This window comes from Cynocephalus volans, chromosome 8 (assembly GCF_027409185.1).
Source record: "Cynocephalus volans isolate mCynVol1 chromosome 8, mCynVol1.pri, whole genome shotgun sequence".
NCBI classification, from domain to species: Eukaryota; Metazoa; Chordata; class Mammalia; order Dermoptera; family Cynocephalidae; genus Cynocephalus; species Cynocephalus volans.
This window is the reverse complement of record NC_084467.1, coordinates 4334943-4354640: the sequence shown is the minus strand read 5'-3', so window position 1 is coordinate 4354640 and position 19698 is coordinate 4334943. Positions and strand designations below refer to the sequence as shown.

General features: G+C 53.8%; 1 protein-coding gene across 1 annotated transcript in view; it reads left to right on the top strand.

The window, feature by feature from the left end:
* NPHP4 (nephrocystin 4) overlaps positions 1-16341 on the top strand; it is a 126044-nt gene extending 109703 nt beyond the window's left edge. Inside the window, exons 20-30 of the mRNA XM_063104717.1 lie at positions 1373-1581; positions 5543-5769; positions 5965-6151; positions 6945-7028; positions 11441-11597; positions 12199-12284; positions 12833-12918; positions 13882-14053; positions 14676-14855; positions 15210-15353; positions 15879-16341. Coding sequence (XP_062960787.1) covers positions 1373-1581; positions 5543-5769; positions 5965-6151; positions 6945-7028; positions 11441-11597; positions 12199-12284; positions 12833-12918; positions 13882-14053; positions 14676-14855; positions 15210-15353; positions 15879-16019 — 1673 coding nt within the window. The 3' untranslated portion in view covers positions 16020-16341. The remainder of the gene's footprint in view (positions 1-1372; positions 1582-5542; positions 5770-5964; positions 6152-6944; positions 7029-11440; positions 11598-12198; positions 12285-12832; positions 12919-13881; positions 14054-14675; positions 14856-15209; positions 15354-15878) is intronic.
* Positions 16342-19698: the final 3357 nt, after the last annotated feature.

The following is a 19698-nucleotide window of genomic DNA, read 5'->3' as shown; positions in this document are numbered from 1 at the left end:
AGCCAGGAAAGATTTATTGAGGGAATTGAGTATGTCTGGAGTCCATGGTCCTCTACGCCCTGTTCTGATCAGAACCAGGATGGGAGGTGTTCAGGGCTTGGGAGGTGTTCAGGGCTCTGGATTTTGGAAGTCTCACAAAAATTTTAAAAAGGTTCTCAGTGCTTCCTGCCTCTCAGCAAGTGTGGTCCCCTGTGGTCACTCTGGAACTTCACTTCTGGTTTTGCTGGAACCAGGAGAGGAAGGTGTTGGGGTGATACAGTCTGAAGACTTGAGCTTGTTGTAAGCCCCCAGCCTGCCCCGGTCCCTCCACTGGAGGCTGGCTGTGGGCAGTGCAGACCAATTCATACCTGCACACTGGAGACATGTCCAGTGCTCTTTTGGGGCGGCCATTTAGGGCATCTAAACCAACTTGTAGCATCTGAAAAGCAATTAAATGGATGTAAGATAGAATGGTGGCAAGGAAACTGGAAGTGGCACTTGTTTACTTGTGACAGAGGAAGAGGTGGGCGAGCTAGAGAGAAAAACTGCTCCCTACCACCTGGAGGGCCTCGGGGGCTTCTGGGGTTCGACGATGGAGAGCCTGGAACCAGGCTGGGAGAGTGCGGGCTGGTGCTCTTGTCCCGTGGGAAACTTCTGGAGGTGCCTGAGAGTCAGGAAAGACTCAGGTCCTATGAGCCCCTCTCACCTGCCCTGCCTGTGCTGGTCACGAGATTGTTCAGAATCTCTTGTGTCAGAAGGAAACGTAGCATCCTGTGCCGGCTGCTCACCCATCTGCCAGGGCCAGGCCCGTGTGGGCTTCTGTTTATCTGCTAAAGGGCATTCAAAGGAGATGGGCTGCCCTGGTCGTCAGGCAGTCCAGGGGCAACTGGGCACAGAGTCTAAAGGTGAGCTTTGGAGCCAGGCCCAATCTGAGCTCCAGAAGCCTGATCTGTACCAGGGGCTCATGACATCCGACATGGGTGGGCTTGAGGACTCAGTGTGATGATGCTTCTGAGAGCTCAGAATGGTGTCTTGGTGGGCAGGGGCACTCCCTGCAGGGGCTGCCTGTGAGCAGGGCTGTCAATCCTGGAGCAGTTAGTGGGCCCAGTGAAATCCTGAGAGCAGGAGCTAGAGCACTGACCTTTCTCCACCTAGAACATCATCTCATGGTGTATTGATGACTTTGTGTCTAAGGACCAAGTCAGAATTCCTTTTGCTTTAGGGCTGGTGAAAGGAGGGCTGCTGTGACGGCCAGCTTAAAACGTCACCATCACTACGAGCCTCTTCAAGCTGCGCAGATTGGACCTGCCAAAAACAACGAGGCCTGCCCCATGTCTGCGGTGGACGTGCATGCCACACCCCACCCTGACTCCTCCTCTGCCCCTCCCCACAGCGGCGCGTGTGGTGCAGGCGCAGAAGCTGGCCGACGTGGACAGCGAGCTGGCCGCCGTGCTGCTGAGCCGCCCACCGGGTAGTGCAGGGCCCCGGAGTGCCGGCCGCGAGGCGGACGCCGTCCGCAGGCGCAAGCTGGAGCGGATGAGGGCCGTGCGTCTGCAGGAGGCTGGGGCAGAGTGCAGCGGCGGCCGCAGGACCAGCGTGCTGGTACGCCTTCCCTGGTCTCAGTGAGACCTGCCTGTCGTCCCTCTATCTTCCTCCCAAGTCCCAGCTGCAGAATGTAAGAGAATGGGACTCTTTCAGCCACTGGGGGACACTTTTAAGTCAGAATTATGTGGAGAGCTTTTAATAAAAGTGGATTCTTGGGCTTCACCCCTGGAGATTCTGATTCCAGTTGGTTTGGGGGGCACCCTCAGAGCCTGGGTTTTTAAGAAAGCTCTGCAGGTGATTCTGAGGTTCTCCAAGTTTGGGGGCCAGAGCCGTGAACCACTTAACATGTATATCTTGGGTTGTCAGTGTAATTCTGACCAGAAAAATTTCCTTTGTTGGCTGAAAATCCAAATAGACCCTTTTATATTTTGCATCTCAGAAATGGGAGGAGGGAATGGTTGCACCGTAAGGGTTTACAGAGGAAAGGAGCCACAGGGGCCTTGAGAGAGGAAGATCGTCTGAGAGTCCCTTTCCCATTAGGGCGGTTGAGTGTGTGGACAGCAAGGCCCTGGTGCTCACAGGTGGATGGAGCAGCTGGGCCCTGCCCTCGGCTGTGGGTCTAGGGCGGGAGCAGAAAGGAGGTCAGTCCATCTGATGGGGGGTGAAGAGGGCACAGCAAGAGGATGGGGGCTGGGGAGCCTCAGGGCTGGGCAGGGAGCCGTGGTGTGGGGAGGCATGGGCAGGTGCGGCTGGAGGCTGTGGTCTTTGGAGGTCCCAGCGTGGACAGCCTCAGTTCTGTCTGCCGGCATGTGGGGACACTAAGAGGCCCCGCCTTGGTGTGGTTGGGCCTGGCACATGGCAAGTCCTCAGTGAAGGTGCCACCAGTGTTGTTAGTAGCAGCATTGTTATGAACTTGGCAAGCTCTCTCTCTCACGGTGTGCTCTGGTAGAGAAGCTGATGGCTCAGCACCCCGTTTTGAGCGCAGCAATGGATCTGGAAAGTTGGGTTGATAAATACAAGAGAGTTTTCCACCAAATTCTAAGGTTCCTGGGTTGGTAGCCCCGTGGAATTTTGAGGTGAAAGTGACTCGATTTAGCAAATATGTGGAGGTTCCTGTTCCTTCAAGAGCTTTTACAACCTTCTTTTGAAGAAAGGCTAAGAATTCTACAAACTCCTCCAGTCCTTGGGAAGAGAGCTCCTGGTCTTGCACGTGTGTGATGAGTTCACTAATGCTGGTGAAGTCCTGGCCTCGGAAGGTCGTGGTTGGGGGCGGAGAAGAACTCTGGGTGGGTTTCTTTCCCCTTCAGGGTCGTTTTCGCCACAGTCAGTGCAGACATGAGGGAGGTGGAGCTGGGGCAGGAATCCTGTTGTCCAGGGTTTCTCGGCTGGAAGGTCATCTGGCCTGGTGCTGGGAACACAGACCATGGAGCCTGATCCCTGCATCCAAATCTCCGTGTGATGCCTGGGGACGGTCACTGGCCCCTCTGTGCTGTGCTTTCCTTACGAGGGTCACTCAGCCTAATACGTGCTCAGTGCCCGGGACAGTGGCTGGCCCGCAGTGACTGCTATAGATCAGTGGGAGCCACTACACATGTGCAAAGCCGCAGGCCTGTGGGGTGACCCCCTTCCCTGTGGACCCTGGCTGGGCCTGGGAGAAAGGGCTGGCAGGTTAAGCTCCTTGTGTGGGGGTTCTTGGGGCTGCAAGTGACAAAAAGCCCAGCATACACTGGGCCCTGGCTGTGGTTTCCGGCCCAGCTGCTCTGTTTTGAGGAGATGTCCCGACGCACCAAGCCTGCCTGGTGCCGATGGGTTGCCACTAAGTTCTCTTCATGTAGCCAGTGAGTCTGGATGCAATGACTAGACAGCTCAGGATGGTGCCAACTCCAGGCTGCATCTGTCTTCAGGGACTGGTTCTCCCCACGTCCCCCTGCCCTCTGTGTATTGGCTTCACCCTCAAGCTTCCTGCAGTGATGTCCCAGCAGCTCCAGGAACCACTCATGGTAGAAAAATGGTCCCATTAGACTCAACTTTTGTGTGTCATCTCATGCCAAGTGCCATGGAAGAGAGAGCTTTACTTCCCGGATGTCCTGGCCAGTGGCTCACTGTGGTTCACTGCCCTGATGTGGCAATGGGCCCTCCCTGAGCCAGTGCTGGGCCCTGCAGTGGGATATGTGGACTGCGGTGGGATATGTGGACCGTGGGGGGCCCAGGAGCCAGGGAACGTCACCCTTTCCCACCTGGGCTTTGAGTTGATGAAGAAATGACATAGGATTGTGGCAGATGGAGCCCAAAATGTCACCTCTCTCTCACTGGTGGCTGTTTATCAATGAAGCTGACATTGGGGATTTGGCTTATGTCTGTAGGCAAGTGTGCTTTCTAACTCTGAGCCTGGGACTTAAAAATAAGCTTGCTTGGTCATGGGCACCACCAGGCAGTGGCAGGCCTTCTCCACAGGTGGGATCTTTGTTATTGAGCTGACCCCTCCGGCCTGGAGTGGTGTGAGCAGCAGCTGTGTCTGCAGGAAGGTGGATCCCAAAGGAAGAGGAGAGGCAGGGCAGGGCTGTGCCTGTCTTGTTCATGCTACAGAACCTTCCAATCAGGAGACCCACCCCTCCTCCTGTGGGTGGGCCAGGTGGAGGGAGGCCAGGGGTGTTAGCTCACAGTGTCCTGTGTGGAAGGAGACAGGAGTGGGCAAGAAGTTGCCCTCCTCACAACCCCAGGTTCATGCTGTCCCTACCCATCGCGTGTAACCCTCAAGTCCACAGTACAATGGGGAGTGGCCGTCACTGTGCCCTGTCTTGGACAACCAGTGTAGTAGGCCAGTTGTGCTCCCATCTTCAAGTGGCCACACCCCAAAGCCTGCCACTGTTTCGTCCTGGGTGGACAGAATGGATCTTGTCCCCTCAGCTAGAAGTGGTCAGAGCCATGCAAGGTGGAAAAGCCACTCATGGTTCCCTTTCTCATCCTGACTGACAGTCCTATGGTCCGGTGCACCTGGCAGAGGCTCCACTACCCCGAGAAGCTCTGCTGATAAAATGCCTAGGGGGCTCACGTGTGAACACGGCCACCTCCCACTTCCAAATCCCAGGAGAAGTGACAGGCTCAGCTTCAGTCCCCCTGCAAAGGACAAGCCAGAGTTCTGGATGTCAGAAAGTTAGTCTCCAGAGTCACTGCAGTCAGAAACCATGCTTTGTCCTCAACTTTTGTGTTCAAGTCTGAGGCATTCAAGTCAGCTCATCCCTCCAACATCTCAGCCTCTCAGTGTTAGACATCAGGGTCTCTGCTCAGCCGAGTGGGTTCTTGGGGCAGCTGTGGCCGGGCAACTCCCCAGCATGGGGGTTGCCCCTTCTAGGCCTCAAATCTTGCAAAGCAGCCTCTGATGGCCCTACTTTTTAGTGTAAGGCTCACAGGAGAAGCCAGTCTCCAGCCTGTAGCGTGCATCTGTGTTGCCAGAGCCCCTGGAATTGCTGGGCACCTGAAGAAGGAGGTAGCCAAGACCTGCTGAGGCAGTGTCATGCTGGCTATCCGCTCCCTTCGCCTTGCTGGGGACTGGCTGGGTGAGCCCTGTCACCAGGCTTAGTTTTGAGGCCATTCTTTCCTCTTTTATTTGAAACCACTGCTTTTCATCTCCCCCACTGTGCCCGGGCACCAGCCTCATGGCTGTGAAGAGAGTCTCAGAGCATGCAGGGCAGGCCTCCTGCCCCCTGTGGGGTAGGCCAGCTACAGGGCAGGGAAGAGAGGAGCCAGGGTGCTGCACAGACCTGTACATGCAGGGAATAGCCAGTGAGGGACAGGCGTGCCCGTTCTCTGTCCTAACACTGGTTGAGACCCACCCCCACATTGGGGGTGGGCCAGTGCCACTGAAGCCACATGGTCAAGGAAGCAGGCAGTGGTGGTGATTTTCCAGAAGAAATTTGGTATTCTGGGGTGGAGTGGGGTAGGTGTCCAGCAGATCAAGCCCCTCACAGAGGAGAGTGTACTGGGACTGCATCCACCAAATTGGCCCCTTGGTTTGCAGGCTCAGCAGAGCATCCGTGCACAGCACTTGCGGGACCTGCAGGTCATTGACGCCTACCGCGAGCGCACCAAGGCCGAGAGCATTGCCAGTGTGCTGAGCCTGGCCATCACCACGCACCACACACTCTATGCCACGCTGGGCACGGCTGAGTTCTTCGAGTTTGCACTCAAGAACCCCCACAATACGCAGCACACGGTGACCATTGAGATCGACAATCCTGAGCTTAGGTGAGAGCTCCAGGCAGCCCCTCCCACCCGTCCCCTGCCCAGGCCTGTGTTGGGTGGAACTGGGTACGTACTGTGGGGGCTGAGCTGCTTCTTGCCCCTCCACTGAGGCCCAGTCTCGGATGGGGTGCATCCCCCACAGGGCACTCCTGGAAAGAGCAGTGTTGGCACCTCAGCTGTGTCCCTTCCCCCTCTTAGTGTCGTCCTGGACAGCCGGGAGTGGCGGTACCTCAAGGATGCTGCTGGCCTTCTCACACCGGTGGAGGAGGACATGTTCCGCCTGCAGGGCAGCCTGTCCCCCCAGCTCTATCTGCGCCCCCGGGAGGTCATCCACATCCCCTTCAAGTACCAGAGCTTCTCCATGGGGCAGCTGGCCCAGGCGCAGGTGCTGGACATTGGGCACACTGGGGTTTAGTGGCGGGGGGCTGAGAAGGCTGTCAGGTCTCGACAGTGCTCCCCTGCACCAGGGCAGGTGCTCAGCCTCTGGGCCTTATCTGCTTGCTTGTCACTCCTTGAGAGTGCTGGCACCTGCACTGTGCTCAGCAGCCTAGAGCCTTCTCTCCTTCTGCCTGTGGGTGTCTGCAAGCGGGGACCGTGTCCGCCCAGTTCTCTTTACTGAATTGGTAAAAAAAGCTTTTGTAAACCTCAGTAGAGCTAATGGGTTGAAATATTCTGGTGTTTTCTACCCTCAAGTTAGTGTTGTTTGCCCCTGTGACTATTGCCTTGGCTCCTCTACACAAGGTGGGGTTTAGGACTGGAGGTGTTGTGTAGAGCGTGCGTGAGTCAAACACGTGTGCGGGAGGTTGGGGAGGGGTGTGGAGCATGTGCCTTTTGAGGTCAGTTCTGTAGGATGAGGACCGCAGCTTCAGGTGGGCGTGAGGAACTCCTCAAGGCTCACAGATGTCCGTGCCGGCTCTTTGGACAGGCATAAGGACAGGGGCTGGGACCTCAGGCTTTGGCTACAAGCTGGGTGTGCCCTTTCAGTAGCTCCTGACAGCCTTGGCTTCCTCTCCGGTGTCATGAGGCTGGTCAGTAGCGGGAGCTGCCCGGGGATTAGAGTGGAGGAGATGAGGTGTGCAGGGGGCCTCAGCCCAGGCGGCGGCTGTTCCTGCGTGCACACATGCTGGGTGCCCGTGATTGCACCTCATGGACCACTCATGCTCATTGCTTTCTCACAGGCCTCCGCTGAGCTGCACTCCGAGGAGGGCACAGATGCCGGGTCCACTTGGAAGTCTAGCACGATGCCCACCAAACATGCCAAGGTAAAGGGGCAGGAGACAAATGGATGCCCGGTGTTCCATGGTCTCACGGTGCCAGCCAGGTGTCCTCCCTGCAGACTGAGCAAGGTGTATCATTGGTTCACTCTAATAGAGGGGCCTTTTTGGGCCTCACCCTTCTGCAATTTTCTGCCCTCCTAGAGGAGGAGCTGGGTCTAGGGCAGGACTGGGATGGGGGCAGGGGCCTTGGAGGTGGACTTTCTTCCTGTCCTAATAGGGCAGCAGCAGCTCCGTGCAGACGTTGGCGCAGCCCAACTGGGTGTCCAGTGTGGAGATGGCGCCCTGGCCACCTGCCTTGTGCAGCCATGGTGCTCTGGTGTGAAGCCCAGTGGTCCCAGCGGCTGCCGCGTCCTTGAGCTGTAGCTGTCACCACTCGTGGCCACCTCATGAGCCTGACGTGTGTGTGAGTGTGGATAGTTTCTTTCCAAAAATAAGACTAATCGTTAGTTACCTTCCTGAGGGAAGGCCGAGTTTATAAGGCATGTGCTTCTCAACAGCCTGCTGGTAAGTCACTCTCAGGAGGATCTTGAGACCCTGTTGTTTGTAGGGATTTCCGATGTGATTTGTTTTGGTGGACAAATGCCTCTTGTAGTAGTTTGAAAGTAAAAAGCAAAAACAAAACTGTGGTCCTTCTCCCCTGCCTTGAGAGCAGTATTCAATGCTGAGAACTGAGCTCAGACCAAATGTTCCAGTGGGAGGGAGTGGCACCGAGGGCTGCCCCACCTTCCTGAGGCGCACTGTGCTTGGCTCTGGCCCCTGTGCCCACCAGGCCCCATCACCAGCAAAAACCTGTTTTATTTAAATGCGAGCCTTAGCTTTGCCTTTGTCTAAGGAATATGTCTGCTCTTTATTTAGTGCTGTAGATTAACTCTCAGGAGAATGCTTTTTCCTTACATGTGTGGGAAGTCTAAACCATCCCATCTTTGTCACCAGATGTCGGGTCTAAATGCTCAGGGGCCTGCAAATAAACTGACAATAGACAGATGAGCAGGAGAAAAAACGACTTATTTTCACATGCCCATGGGAGTACTTAGAAATGAGTAACTTGCTGAATACCTGAGGTAAGGTTTATATGCCAACTTAACAAAAAGGGGGTGAGAATTAGGTCTTCAGAGGAAAGGTATGGAAGGTTCTGTTGTCTTTTTGATGCTAATGTGAACGGGCAGTCTGTTGGCTTCCTTTCAGGAGGCTGAGCTCTATTCAGATAAGGGAAGTTCAGGAAAGATTTCAAACGTTTACACTTAAAAGTAATCTTTATGTTGAAGCTGTGATCCCTTCACATGAATTTGGAGTTTTAAGGAAAACCCCAGAAATCTTACTAGATTACCCACATGACTTCAGTATGTGTCTCTGACAGATGAGGACTCTTTTTAACCTGACCGCATGCCATCATCACTGCCCCCCATCAGCACAGGTCGTCAGTATTGTCTGGTGTCCAGGCTGTGCTCACCAGCCTTTTTACAGTTGGTTTGTTTGGGTCAGGACCTGCTGTCCTGTGTGCTCTGTCCCTGGAGTCACTGAGCGTGGCTGACCATGTCACCCTTGGAGGCCATGGTGGTGGGTGGTCATCGTGGGCTCAGACGCTGACGCCCGGTGTGTTTGCTGTAGGACCTGCAGGCTCGTGGCTCACACCCGTTACTCCATCAGGGGTGGAAAATGGTGAAATTCCAATTCTGGCCTCCTTCCTGTGATTCTTCTAAAACCAGACCTTTCCCATTGGCAGTTTGGCTACTCTGAAATCAACTTTGTACTGGAAAGTCAGGGTGAATGTTAGATTCATTCCCTTTACTTATCAACTTTCAAAATACTGATGTGTGCCTCCAAAGATGGTCGGTTTTTTGTCATCTCATTGTGAACTCATGGGTTTTATATTTATATTTCCTGTTCCATGGTAGACATTATTCTTTAGATGATAAAACCGTTCTTTCTCTGGCCACTGCCATCCTGTTCAGGTTAGCTTCTGTGCCAAAAAAAAAAAAGGAAATAATTTCAAACTTAGAGAAAAGTCACAAGAATAGTGCAACGAACTCCCATGCAGTGTTCACCCAGACCTGGTTGTTATGCTTACTGCATTTACTGCGTTTGCCTCATTGCTCTCTCTATATTTTTGTGAACAGTTTGGGAATAAGTTACCAACATAGTGCCCCATTTCTCCATGGAACTTAAGAGCTGGTCTCTCCTGAAAATAATGACACTCTCCTATACAACCAAGGTGGGGCCATGAGAAGCAGGACATTGGCACTGGTGTAATCTCATCACAGGGTCACACATGTCCCAGTGCTCAGCAGTTACCTGCCTGGGCTCAGGGTGTGTCCTGTGGCCCTGCCTGGCATGTGACCCGAATTGTCCTTCAGACGTTCAGGCTGCTTGTCTCGTCGAATGCCTTCAGTGGGGCTTGTGTGACATTTGCTTGTGGTCAGATTCAGGTTATGAATTTTGGGCAGGACACCACAGACGTTTTGCTCTCTTCTCAGAACGTCATGTTGGGAGGGACACGATATTAATCTGTCCCGTTGCTGGTGATGTTAACTCTTTCATTTATTTAAGATGGCATCTGCCACGTTTCCTCCCTGTAAAATCACAAAGTATTTTATACTTAGTGATTAGAAAATAAGTATTTTGTTGGGAGATAACTCTGAGACTATGTGAATATCCTGCTCCTTATAAAACTCTTACCCTCTGTGTCTTGGCATCCACTGATGATCTTGCCTGAACCAGTACTTGGTGTGATGGTTGCCTTTTGGTGACTTTACAATTTGGCCGTTGCTTCTGCGTTTGTTATCAGTGTTCTGAGATCGAGCTTTTCCTTCATCCCGTTTATTTTATTGGTTTTTGTATCTTACTGGCTGTGACTTTCTATTCTATTAAATTTGTTACTATCATTATTTATTTTGCTGCTCATATTCATATTGTCCCTGACTGAGCAGTGGCAGCCCCTTCAAGCTGGCTCCTGTGTCCTGTTGACACGTCCCTGTCACTCTGTTAGCCCTCCCTTACTGCCTGACACAACGAGATGCTCCAGGCTAGTCTTGTATTTCCCTTCTCCATTTCTGGAACCAGCCATTTGTTAACGTTCTTTTTAGTGGAGAATGATAGTTAGAAACCAAAATCTGGTGCTCAGAGTGCTCATTACTGCTGGGTGTCATTGCTGCTAGTCCCACTGCTGCTAGTCCCACCTAGCAGAGACCTAAGAAGCGTATGCCTGTATGTGCAGATGTGCACACATACACATATACAGATCACGCGTGTCTGACATGTAGATGTGTGTGTGTGCACAGACTTCTATTTCTATCTATGTCGTGTCAAAGACCATGAATTCATGCCAGTTCTTCTAGTAGTAGTCCAGCGTCATGGGATTTATTCCTGCTGTCTTTTTTTGATGTTTTACTGAGAAATCTGGCTCCTGTTATCTTCTACAATATATTTGCTTATTTGTCCCCTTCCTTTTGTATGTAACGAGTTTGCTGATCACGCTAGTTAAGCCCCTTTGGCCCTGATGCTGCTGGCTGCACCAGCTGGTGTGCATGTATGTGCTTTTCTCAAGTTATCTCTGCCAGCCACAAACAGGACCACTGCAGTTCAAGACTTCTGAGTGGTGTTTTTGTCCCTACGTCCTTTTTGTCTTGTGGTTTAAATTTACTTAAAAAATCTTTCTCTGGATTGTTGTATAACCAGCTTGATAAATAGTTTGATTTGTTTCAGTTTGTTTTCAATATATAGAGATTCTTTTATTTTCTTTTTGATTTAATTTAAGAAATCAACTAAAAACATTTACATGAGTTCAAAATAAAAATATAAAACAGGTTATATTCAGAAGGTCTGCTTCCATTACTTCCCCTCCCCCACCCCTCCTCTGTGGGCGTGTGCATAGTTCAAGTTTGTGAGCTTGTGTGTGCGCATGTACATGTGTGTATATGTGTATGCCTCTGTGTGCACATGTTTCTGCATGTGCACATGCGCGAGTGTGTGTGTGATGAAATAAGGATAGCCATTATATCACTTATCCAAATTAAGTTTTTTAGTAACTTTTGTTAAAAACAGAGAAGTTTCTATTTCTAGCCCTTTGGTTTAAGCACAGCCTCTCTTTACCATCTGAATTCAGTGAGCTCATGCTAATGTGCACATCTGTGAAAATGGCACCCCCATTAGCACCCGTAGGACCTGAAGAGGTTAGTGTCGAGATCCTTCCAGAATGACTTCCCGTGCACACACTGGAATTATGGCTGACGTAGTTTCTTACCTTGAGACAGCAAGCCTGTTCACCAGGACTTAAGGAGTGTGCCTTACCTAAGAGAAATAACAGTGGCATGTCCACGTGCATTCCCTGTGCTGGGCACGCCTGTTCCGAGGGGACCCGAGTGCCGGTCCTGACGCCAGGCATGGCTGCTCTTTTGTAGGTCGTGTTCCGAGCAAGCCGTGGCAAGCCCCTCGCTGTGCTCTGCCTGACCGTGGAGCCACAGCCCCACGTGGTGGACCAGGTGTTCCGCTTCTGCCACCCAGAGCTCACCTTCCTGAAGAAGGCCATCCGCCTGCCCCCCTGGCGCACACTTCCAGGCAGGTCCCGTGCTCTCCCGGGCCAGTGTCTTGTAGGTTCCACGGATCAGAAAAGGTGTCTCCACAGGCAGGTGAAGTCATCGTGGTGCTGTTACATCAGCCGTGTGGCACATCATAAACTCTACCCTTGGGGTTTGAAACAGCAACCTTCTTGTCCTCTGAGATTATGGGAGCACATGTGGTAGCTGTTCCACCCACCTAAACATCATGGCCCCGTCAGATGAGGGGGTGGGCCTGGGGGTGAGGAATGCTACTTCCTCACCTGATGGCTCACTTACTTTCTGGTGGCTGCCCTTTAGACCACAGCAAGGTCTTCCTTGCCGGGTAGCAGTTCTGTTTGCTTTTTGGTTCTTCCCTTTGATGCTTCCCTGAGGGGGTGCTGTGTCAGGGTGGAGGTGCCAGTGCCTGTACAGCTGTGCCCCATGCACAGGTGCTGTGCTGGGGGCGGAGGGCAGCACAGTGTCCATTTCCCAGCAGGGGTCGGTTGAGCACCTGGTACTGGGGCCTGTCCTAGTTGGTGTTGGGACACGCAGGGCCATCTATGATACGGGCCGGTCCTGCCCAGAAGAGATCTGTTTGTCTGACGTTTCCCCTGTTCCAGGAGCTCCCATGGGAATGCCTGCTGATGACCCCCCAGTCCATGTGCGATGTAGCGACCCAAACGTCATCTGTGAGACCCAGAATGTGGTGCGTGTATATGGCCCGTCTCGGGCAGCTCCTTTTAGTGAGCCTCACCCCCATGGTCCTACCCTGTCCCACAGCCTCTTCACTGTCAGTGTCAGGCCAGGGCTTTCTTTCCAAGGTGCTAAAGGGCTGTTTTGACACCTGTGGGCTTTACAAGCGAGTTTTTGTTTTTCTGCAAGCAGATCTGTTCTTTGATGACCTGAATTTAAATTAAAAAGAGGCATGAAGCAAAGTGGGCAAAGTGAATGGTGATTAAGGTGCTTGTTAATCACGTGTGTGAGGGTGACAGTGACTGTGCTGTGACTGGTGAGGGAACTGGACAAAACCTGCAGAACATAATAGCTGAGATCAATGTAAAACCAAGAAGTCGATGATTCTCTCTTTTGCAATGAACAAAATAGTGAATTCTGACTGTACAGAAAATTAATGCATTTGTGGGGGTGGGGCTGCTTCACACCTGCCGTAGCTGCAGCAGATACGTGATTTGGGCTAGGATGGGTCGGATAGAGCTGAGAACGCAGGCAGCACTCACGCCATCATCTGGTTGGCAGGGCCCCGGGGAGCCACGGGATGTGTTTCTGAAGGTGGCCAGTGGTCCAAGCCCGGAGATCAAAGACTTCTTTGTCATCATCTACATGTAAGTGCCAGCCCCGCCAGCCCCATGGTGATCTGGGGGTGGTGGTAGAGGAAGCTTGGCGGCTGCCGGTGAGAACACAGTTGTCATGCCTGTGCTCTGCAAGGTGAGATGCCGAGTCCAGGGCCAGCAGAGACATGGGAAAGGGTGTCCTCTCTGCGCCAGTGCTGCGCAGGCAGCCGGAGGGACTTGGGCGTGTCCTGTGCCCACCCAGGAAAGAAATGAAGTAGACAGTGCCCAGGAACAACCTGGCAGCCTTTGGTCACTGCCTTCTTACCAAGTCTACAAGCTGAGTGTCTGAGGGAGTCAGGCTTGTGGCCCCCTGGGGAGAAGGAAGGTGGCTGGTCATTGTCCTGTATGCCTGAAACGCCTCTTACTTCTCCCACCCAGTTTAAGTGACTGGCATCTTTGCTATTCCTCCTAAATCCTGTCTCCCAGCCCTCTGAGGGCCCTTTACAGCTGGTGCGAGCTGGAAGACTTCCTGCAATGCTTCTGAGAACAGGGTCGGGGTGGGGAACCTGCACTCAGCACCAGGCGTCGCCCAGCTCCACTTTACAGTAAAGCCACTAGGTCCGAGTGCTGAGATGCTGACACGGGGGCTCCCGGTGCTCGGGCCTGCATGACCTCCAACCCCTGTCATGCTGCTCATGGCCTTTTCCTCAGGACATCCGGTTTGGGGTTGGAGCTTGTCCAGTTTTTGTATTTAGCCAAAGCTGACATCATTCGTCATTTGCTGGGTAGTGTCCTGGATGGCACAGCCCCACCCTGAGGGCTGTGGCTTAGGTGGCAGGTGGGTAGCCAGGGGTTGGGAGCAGCTGGGCCCCAGCCTTCTCTCTCAGCTCCGGTCTTCAGGGCTTTCCCTGTGTGACCTCCCAGCTCCCCACCCTCCGCAGACCCTGTCCACCTCCCCTGGGTTGTTGCTACCACCCTCGGGGACGAGTGCAGATGGCTCCTGTCCCGCTGCAGGGATCACTGGCTGGCGGTGCCTGTGCAGACATGGCAGGTGTACCTGCACTCCCTGAAGCGTGTGGACGTGTCCTGTGTCACCGGCCAGCTGACCCGCCTGTCCCTAGTCCTTCGGGGGATGCAGACAGTGAGGAAAGTGAGAGCGTTCACTTCACACCCCTGGGAGCTGAAGGTACCACCTTTCTGGGGCTGCTGGGTGTCCTGGCTGCTTGGAGCCTTTCCCTCCCCACCCTGGAAATGGGATGTCGGCTGTGGGGGGAGGGGAGGACTGGCTGCAGCTTGGTGGCTGGTCCTGATGGCAGCTCTTCCAGCACCTCAGCGACTGGGCTTGCTCTTACCAGAGTCTCCACTAAAGTTGCCTCTTATGAGACGTGTCATTGTGGGATGAGTGACACGTAAACAAACCCCAAAGGCCAATTTTCAGGGCTGTTGAAAGGTAAATATTAATAGGAATGCTGGAATTAGCGAAGCCACGATGACATGCCTGGGTAACGGGGGCAGCTCATGTTCCCTGCCTGTGGTGGTGCCATAACCCAGAGGTTGTCTCAGTCCTCTCTGTTGAGGTGGCACTTGGGGACTGGTTGCAGTGGGAGGGGGCCCTGCCCAGCGCAGACCTGAGACCTTGGGATGCTGGAGTCAAGTTGGGGTCGTGGCTTCAGATGTGGGCTGTCCCTGGGTGGGTTGAGCTGTGGAATCTGAGCCACCTCGTGACCTGTGGCTTCTGTGGTCAACGGGGCTGATGGTGCCTGGGCAGTTGAGGCCTGTGCCCTGACCTGCCTCTCCTGTCCTTGAAGACGGACCCCAGTGGGGTGTTTGTGCTGGCACCTCACGGGGTGCAGGACCTGCACATTGGCCTGAGACCCTGGAGAGCCGGCAGCCGCTTCATGCGCCTCAACCTGGTGGACGTGGACTACCACCAGCTGGTGGCCTCGTGGCTCGTGTGCCTTTCCTGCCGCCAGCCACTCATCTCCAAGGTTTGTACAGTGACAAGCATGCTGAGGGGACAGGACTTTCTGCCAAGGCACTGAGTGGCCCCTGCCTGGGCCATGTGATATGGGTGACAGGGTGTCACCTGGTTGTCAGCTGGTTGTGACTTGGGCTGCCCAGTTCCAGGGTCCCGTGTGAGGCTGGGGTGGGGGATTGTTTGTTCCTCAGCTTCCTCTCTCTGGGCTGGAAGCTTCAGAGAGCTTGTCCGTCTTAGCCATGGGGAGGTGCCCCCTGTCTGGGACCACACGTGGCACAGAATAGGCTCAGAAAATCCTTGGAGAAGGGCCAACAGCTGTTATTGCGAGTCTGGCCACAGCCTTTCCCTGTCGCCCCCTCCACAGGCCTTTGAGATCACGCTGGCTGCGGGTGAAGGGAAGGGTGCCCACAAGCGGATCACCTACACCAACCCCTACCCCGCCCGGAGGACCTTCCACCTGCACAGCGACCACCCTGACCTGCTGCACTTCAAGGAGGACTCCTTCCAGGTGGGGGCCGGGGCTGTGCACGGTGGGGGCTCTCAGGTGATGCCTCAGGGCAAGCACCGGGGGACCTCTGAATGGGGTGGGGTGGGGGGGTTCCTGCTATGTTTAGGAGTGATTCTGTGGAATAACAGCAGTCCTCAGACAGTCCTGGGACGGGGACAAGTGCCATCCCATACTCTGGGGAAGTGCTTCAGACGGCCAGCGGACACCTGATGGCCTGAGAGATTTAGTGAAGCTTCTCCCAAGAGTGGGAAAGAGCAGCATTACCAGTATAATACTGGAAAGTGTAGTTAAGAAAATAAGCATGCCTCCAAGTGTGAAGAACGAGTCACCCCAGTGAGTGCCATCTCTCATCCTTCTCCTGGTGCTGGAGTCTCAGGTGGGCCTCAGATGCACCCAAGGGGCCCACAGTCACTCGTCAGCTCTTGTGGCCTGCAGTCCTGTTGGAAATACACATTCCACGCCCAGTGGCTGGGCAAGAGAGCGGGGCACTCAGTGTGCATGCTGCATCTTGGCACTTGTTTGCAGGTCGGAGGAGGAGAGACCCACACCATCGGCCTTCAGTTTGCACCCGGTCAGAGAGCGGGAGAGGAGGAGATTCTGATTTACATCAATGACCACGAAGACAAAAATGAAGAGACATTTTGCGTGAAGGTCATTTACCAGTGAGGGCGTGGCCTTGAGGGGCTGCCCTGTCCCTGGTGTGCCTGCTCTTGCTCTGTAGACCAGTCCTGGCCTCTCTGCAGCGTTTGACCACAGCGACCCCCCAGGTCACCTGTGAGCTTGGCCTGTGACCATTTTTGTAGCACCTGCACCCAGTCTGGCTGCTGTGACAGTAACAAAGACCACAAGGCTGAGGTATGAGGTGCGCGTGGGACCCACTTCATGTCCCTGTTGCTCATGGAGGTTGTCTCCGCTATGACTTTGTTTTGATTTGCTTTTAGCAGAATGTATTTTATGAATCATTCCGAAATGATAAAGTCACGTTTTTCTTGCTGGATTTTGTACAAACACTGTATATTATTTGCTATGCAATGTTTTATACTGATATTATTTTGTATCTGTTTTTTAAGTTATTGAATGAAATACTCATCTTTTACACGTTTTCTCTTTTGTCAGTTTTCTTGAGTACTTTCTGCTGACGCTGTGTCAGGTTTCAGTCTCCAGCATAAGCCTGGTTGTCCCTTGAGAAGGTGTAGCCAGGGCCCCACACCCTCATGGGGCGTCCACTCAGGCCTGACCCGAGGGTGGCTGAGAACATGAGGACAGCTGCTAAGATGGCAGTGGTCGGGGAGGTGGGAGCACAAGGCCTGCTGTCCCCATTCTTCTGAGTTGCAGTGACGTGCCGCACCTGGGCAGTGACCTTACAGAGAGACACATCCCAGTGGGACTTCTGTTGGTTAAGGTTCCTTTTTCACAAAGAAAATCAGTCATGGCTGTTGTCTCTGCTGCCTCAATGCAGTGCTCAAATTGTGATGCAGTCTCTGTCTTTCAGAGAAGTGTTCTGTTCGCTTCAGCTGAGTTATGCCGGTCAGAGCTGTGGCTTTTTCTTGTGTCCCTTGCCAGCAGGGGAGTGGAGAAGCCTTGCGGGGAGGCATAGAGCAGCATCTTTGGGTCCGGGCTCTGCTTTGTGATGACACTGTACCGAGCTCCGCTGCCTGCAGACCTGGACAGCAGCCTCTAGTTTCTCTAGTGACCCAACAGGAATGGCTGGCGCGTATTTTCCTTTTTAGGGAGTTTGATTTTCTTTTTGGGAGGCCCCAACATTCAGTCCTACACAGGTGAATTGTAAGATGACCAGTCCCTGTGAAAGGGTTTCTTGGGAGTCCAAAGAAGCCACTGTCATCGAGCCCTGTGGGCGGGAGCAAGTGTCCAGCATGTGTTCACAGGGAGTCCACACTGAACTGGAAGCCGCCACAGTTAAGGAGATACAACCATGGGCAGGAAAATCAATCATTATAGATTTGTCCTTTTAATGTTTTTAAAACCTAAATCTCCTGCCTTCTAAGAAGCTCCCTGAGACACCCTGGAGACCAGGAGGTTCACTCACTCACTTCTTGGTGACTGGGCCCGCCTGCACCGTGCTCCCTGCCATCTCACGGCCTCAGGGCCATCGTCCTGGGCCTGGAGCAGGAAGAGGCAAGGCCTTCTGTGAGAAGATTCAGGTTGGGGGGCTTCTCAGAGGAGTGGGGGACAGAAAGCCTCCTGGACAGAGGGAGCAGCAGGGAGGGCCAAGGCCCTGGGGGAGGGGCAAGGTGTGCCCATTCCAAGGAAGGCCAGTGGGCTGGAGCCCAGCCCGAGAAGCTGTCCCTCATGCAAAATGAGGTCCACAATGAGGACTTTTATCTTTATTGGAAAGCATCAAGAGGCTTTTGAAAGTTTCTAAGCAGGCAGCAGGGTGGGGGATAGAGACATGATACTGGGTGCATTTTGGCAAGAAGACGGGCAGTGACGTGGGGAATGCACTGGAGCTGGCCTAGATGCACGCAGAAGAGAGGTAAGGTGGGAGACTAGACAGGGTGGTTACGTGTGGTTCAGCTGTGAGAAAACCCAAAATAACACTGTCCTAAGCAAGATGGACATTTGGAATCCCAGGCAGATTATCCCAGGCGAGGGTGGAGTGCCACCTCGCTCTGCTTGCTGCCAGACTTCTTTCTTGACATTTTGTTATTTTCATCACATTACTTCCACCTCATGTCCCAAGATGGCTGCTGCAGCTCCTGCCATCACAGCTACAGCCTAGTCAGCAGGAAGGGGCCAACGAGGGGCAGATCCCTCCCCTTAAAGTTACTTTCTGGAAGTTGGACCCACTTTTCTGCACACATCCATGTATTCATTTCCTATAGCTGCCAGGTCTACTGGTACAACAAAGGTGTGACTGTGACTTGCAAGGTCTTGTCTCCATGCTTCTGGGCTGCCCATCCATTGCTGTCCTTTCCGTGTTGCCCTAGCCCAGGCCTTGCCCCTCCCCAGCGTGTGGCATGAGGGTGAGGTGGCCCCCAGAGCACAGGTCTCGGTCTGCTGTTTGCAACGCTGCATGGCTCTCATTAAGGGTCCTGAGAATGGCAGCTGCCCATGACGGGCGATGAGCTGTGCTGGCAGAACGCTCAGGTTTTGGCTTAATAGATGATGTTAAAGCAATGCGTATGGATGTGATCATGAAGTCGTTATGTTCCATTTGTTTCTGCTGTCTTGCTGGGGAGGGTGACTGGACCATTTTCTCCTTGTCTTGCAGAAATCCCAGCCAGAAGTGTCATGCTACAGGATCAGTGACCACTCAGATAGGAGGCCTGAGCCCAGGGTGAGCAAGGAGGAGTCGGGCTGCTGGAGAATTAGGAGAGAGAGACAGGAGTCTGCGGGTGGGTCCGTGGGTCAGTGGGTCAGTGGGAAAGCCTGGGCCTGGAGCCTCATGATACAGAAGCAACCCACCACTCCAGGGCTCCATGCTCCCCAGGTGGGATGTTCTCAGAGCTGTTTGTCCTGTGGCCACACTGCGGGCAGACCCTGAGTGGGGTGGGAGTGAAGGCTATCCTCCGTGGGGCTGGTCAATGTCGCAGGTGACCTTGGCTGCCTGGCTTCTCAAGATCTTGGAAAAGGACACTGGTCCTTCTGTTGTGGTCCTAGAAGGTCTTCACTTTCCATGCCATGTGCATGCATTTGGGGCTTCTTTGTAACGATTACCCTCCCTGCAGTTAGTGATCTCTGGCTCTCTGCCACTCGCCATGCTCCTGATATCTGCTGTGAAGCTCCAGGCAGAAGGTCGGGGTTTTGAGTCCCTCTTCCAAGTGCCGGCAGGGCTGAGTGAGTGCCGCTGCGGTCCCTGGGCTGCTTTCCTCCAGCCTGGGACTTGCTAAGCTGAGAACGCTTCCTGGATGTGGCTCCCCACCCGAGGCGCTGTCAAACCCAGATAGGAATACCCTGGACTGGGACGGGCGGCGCCCACTGGAAAGTCACTTACGCAGCTTGGGTGCCTTTTAGAAGAGTGGCGATTCCAGAGGCCTAATTGCTCCCTCTCCTGGCTCAGCAGGGTGGGAGGAGAGGGCACAGGGCACTTCCAACCCCACCTCCTCCCACTTCCAGAGGCTTCCAAGAGCTGGCTCAGCTCCCGCCTGCAAGGGAGACGGGCTGCGCTGCCTGCTCTGCAGAAGCTCTTTCTTTGTCAGGTGAATTTTTCATTTTGGAGAACCAAGGGGCTGCCACTTTTCCCAGAAGAGGAGCCACCAGAGTCGCTTTGTCCCCATGCCCCCACTTAGCCCTGGCCGGTCTGTGAAGTGAAGGCTAGGGGGCTGGCTCCTCAGGCACCTTCAGCCCCAGGTGTCCGAGACAGGCTGACCATCAAGCTGGTCCA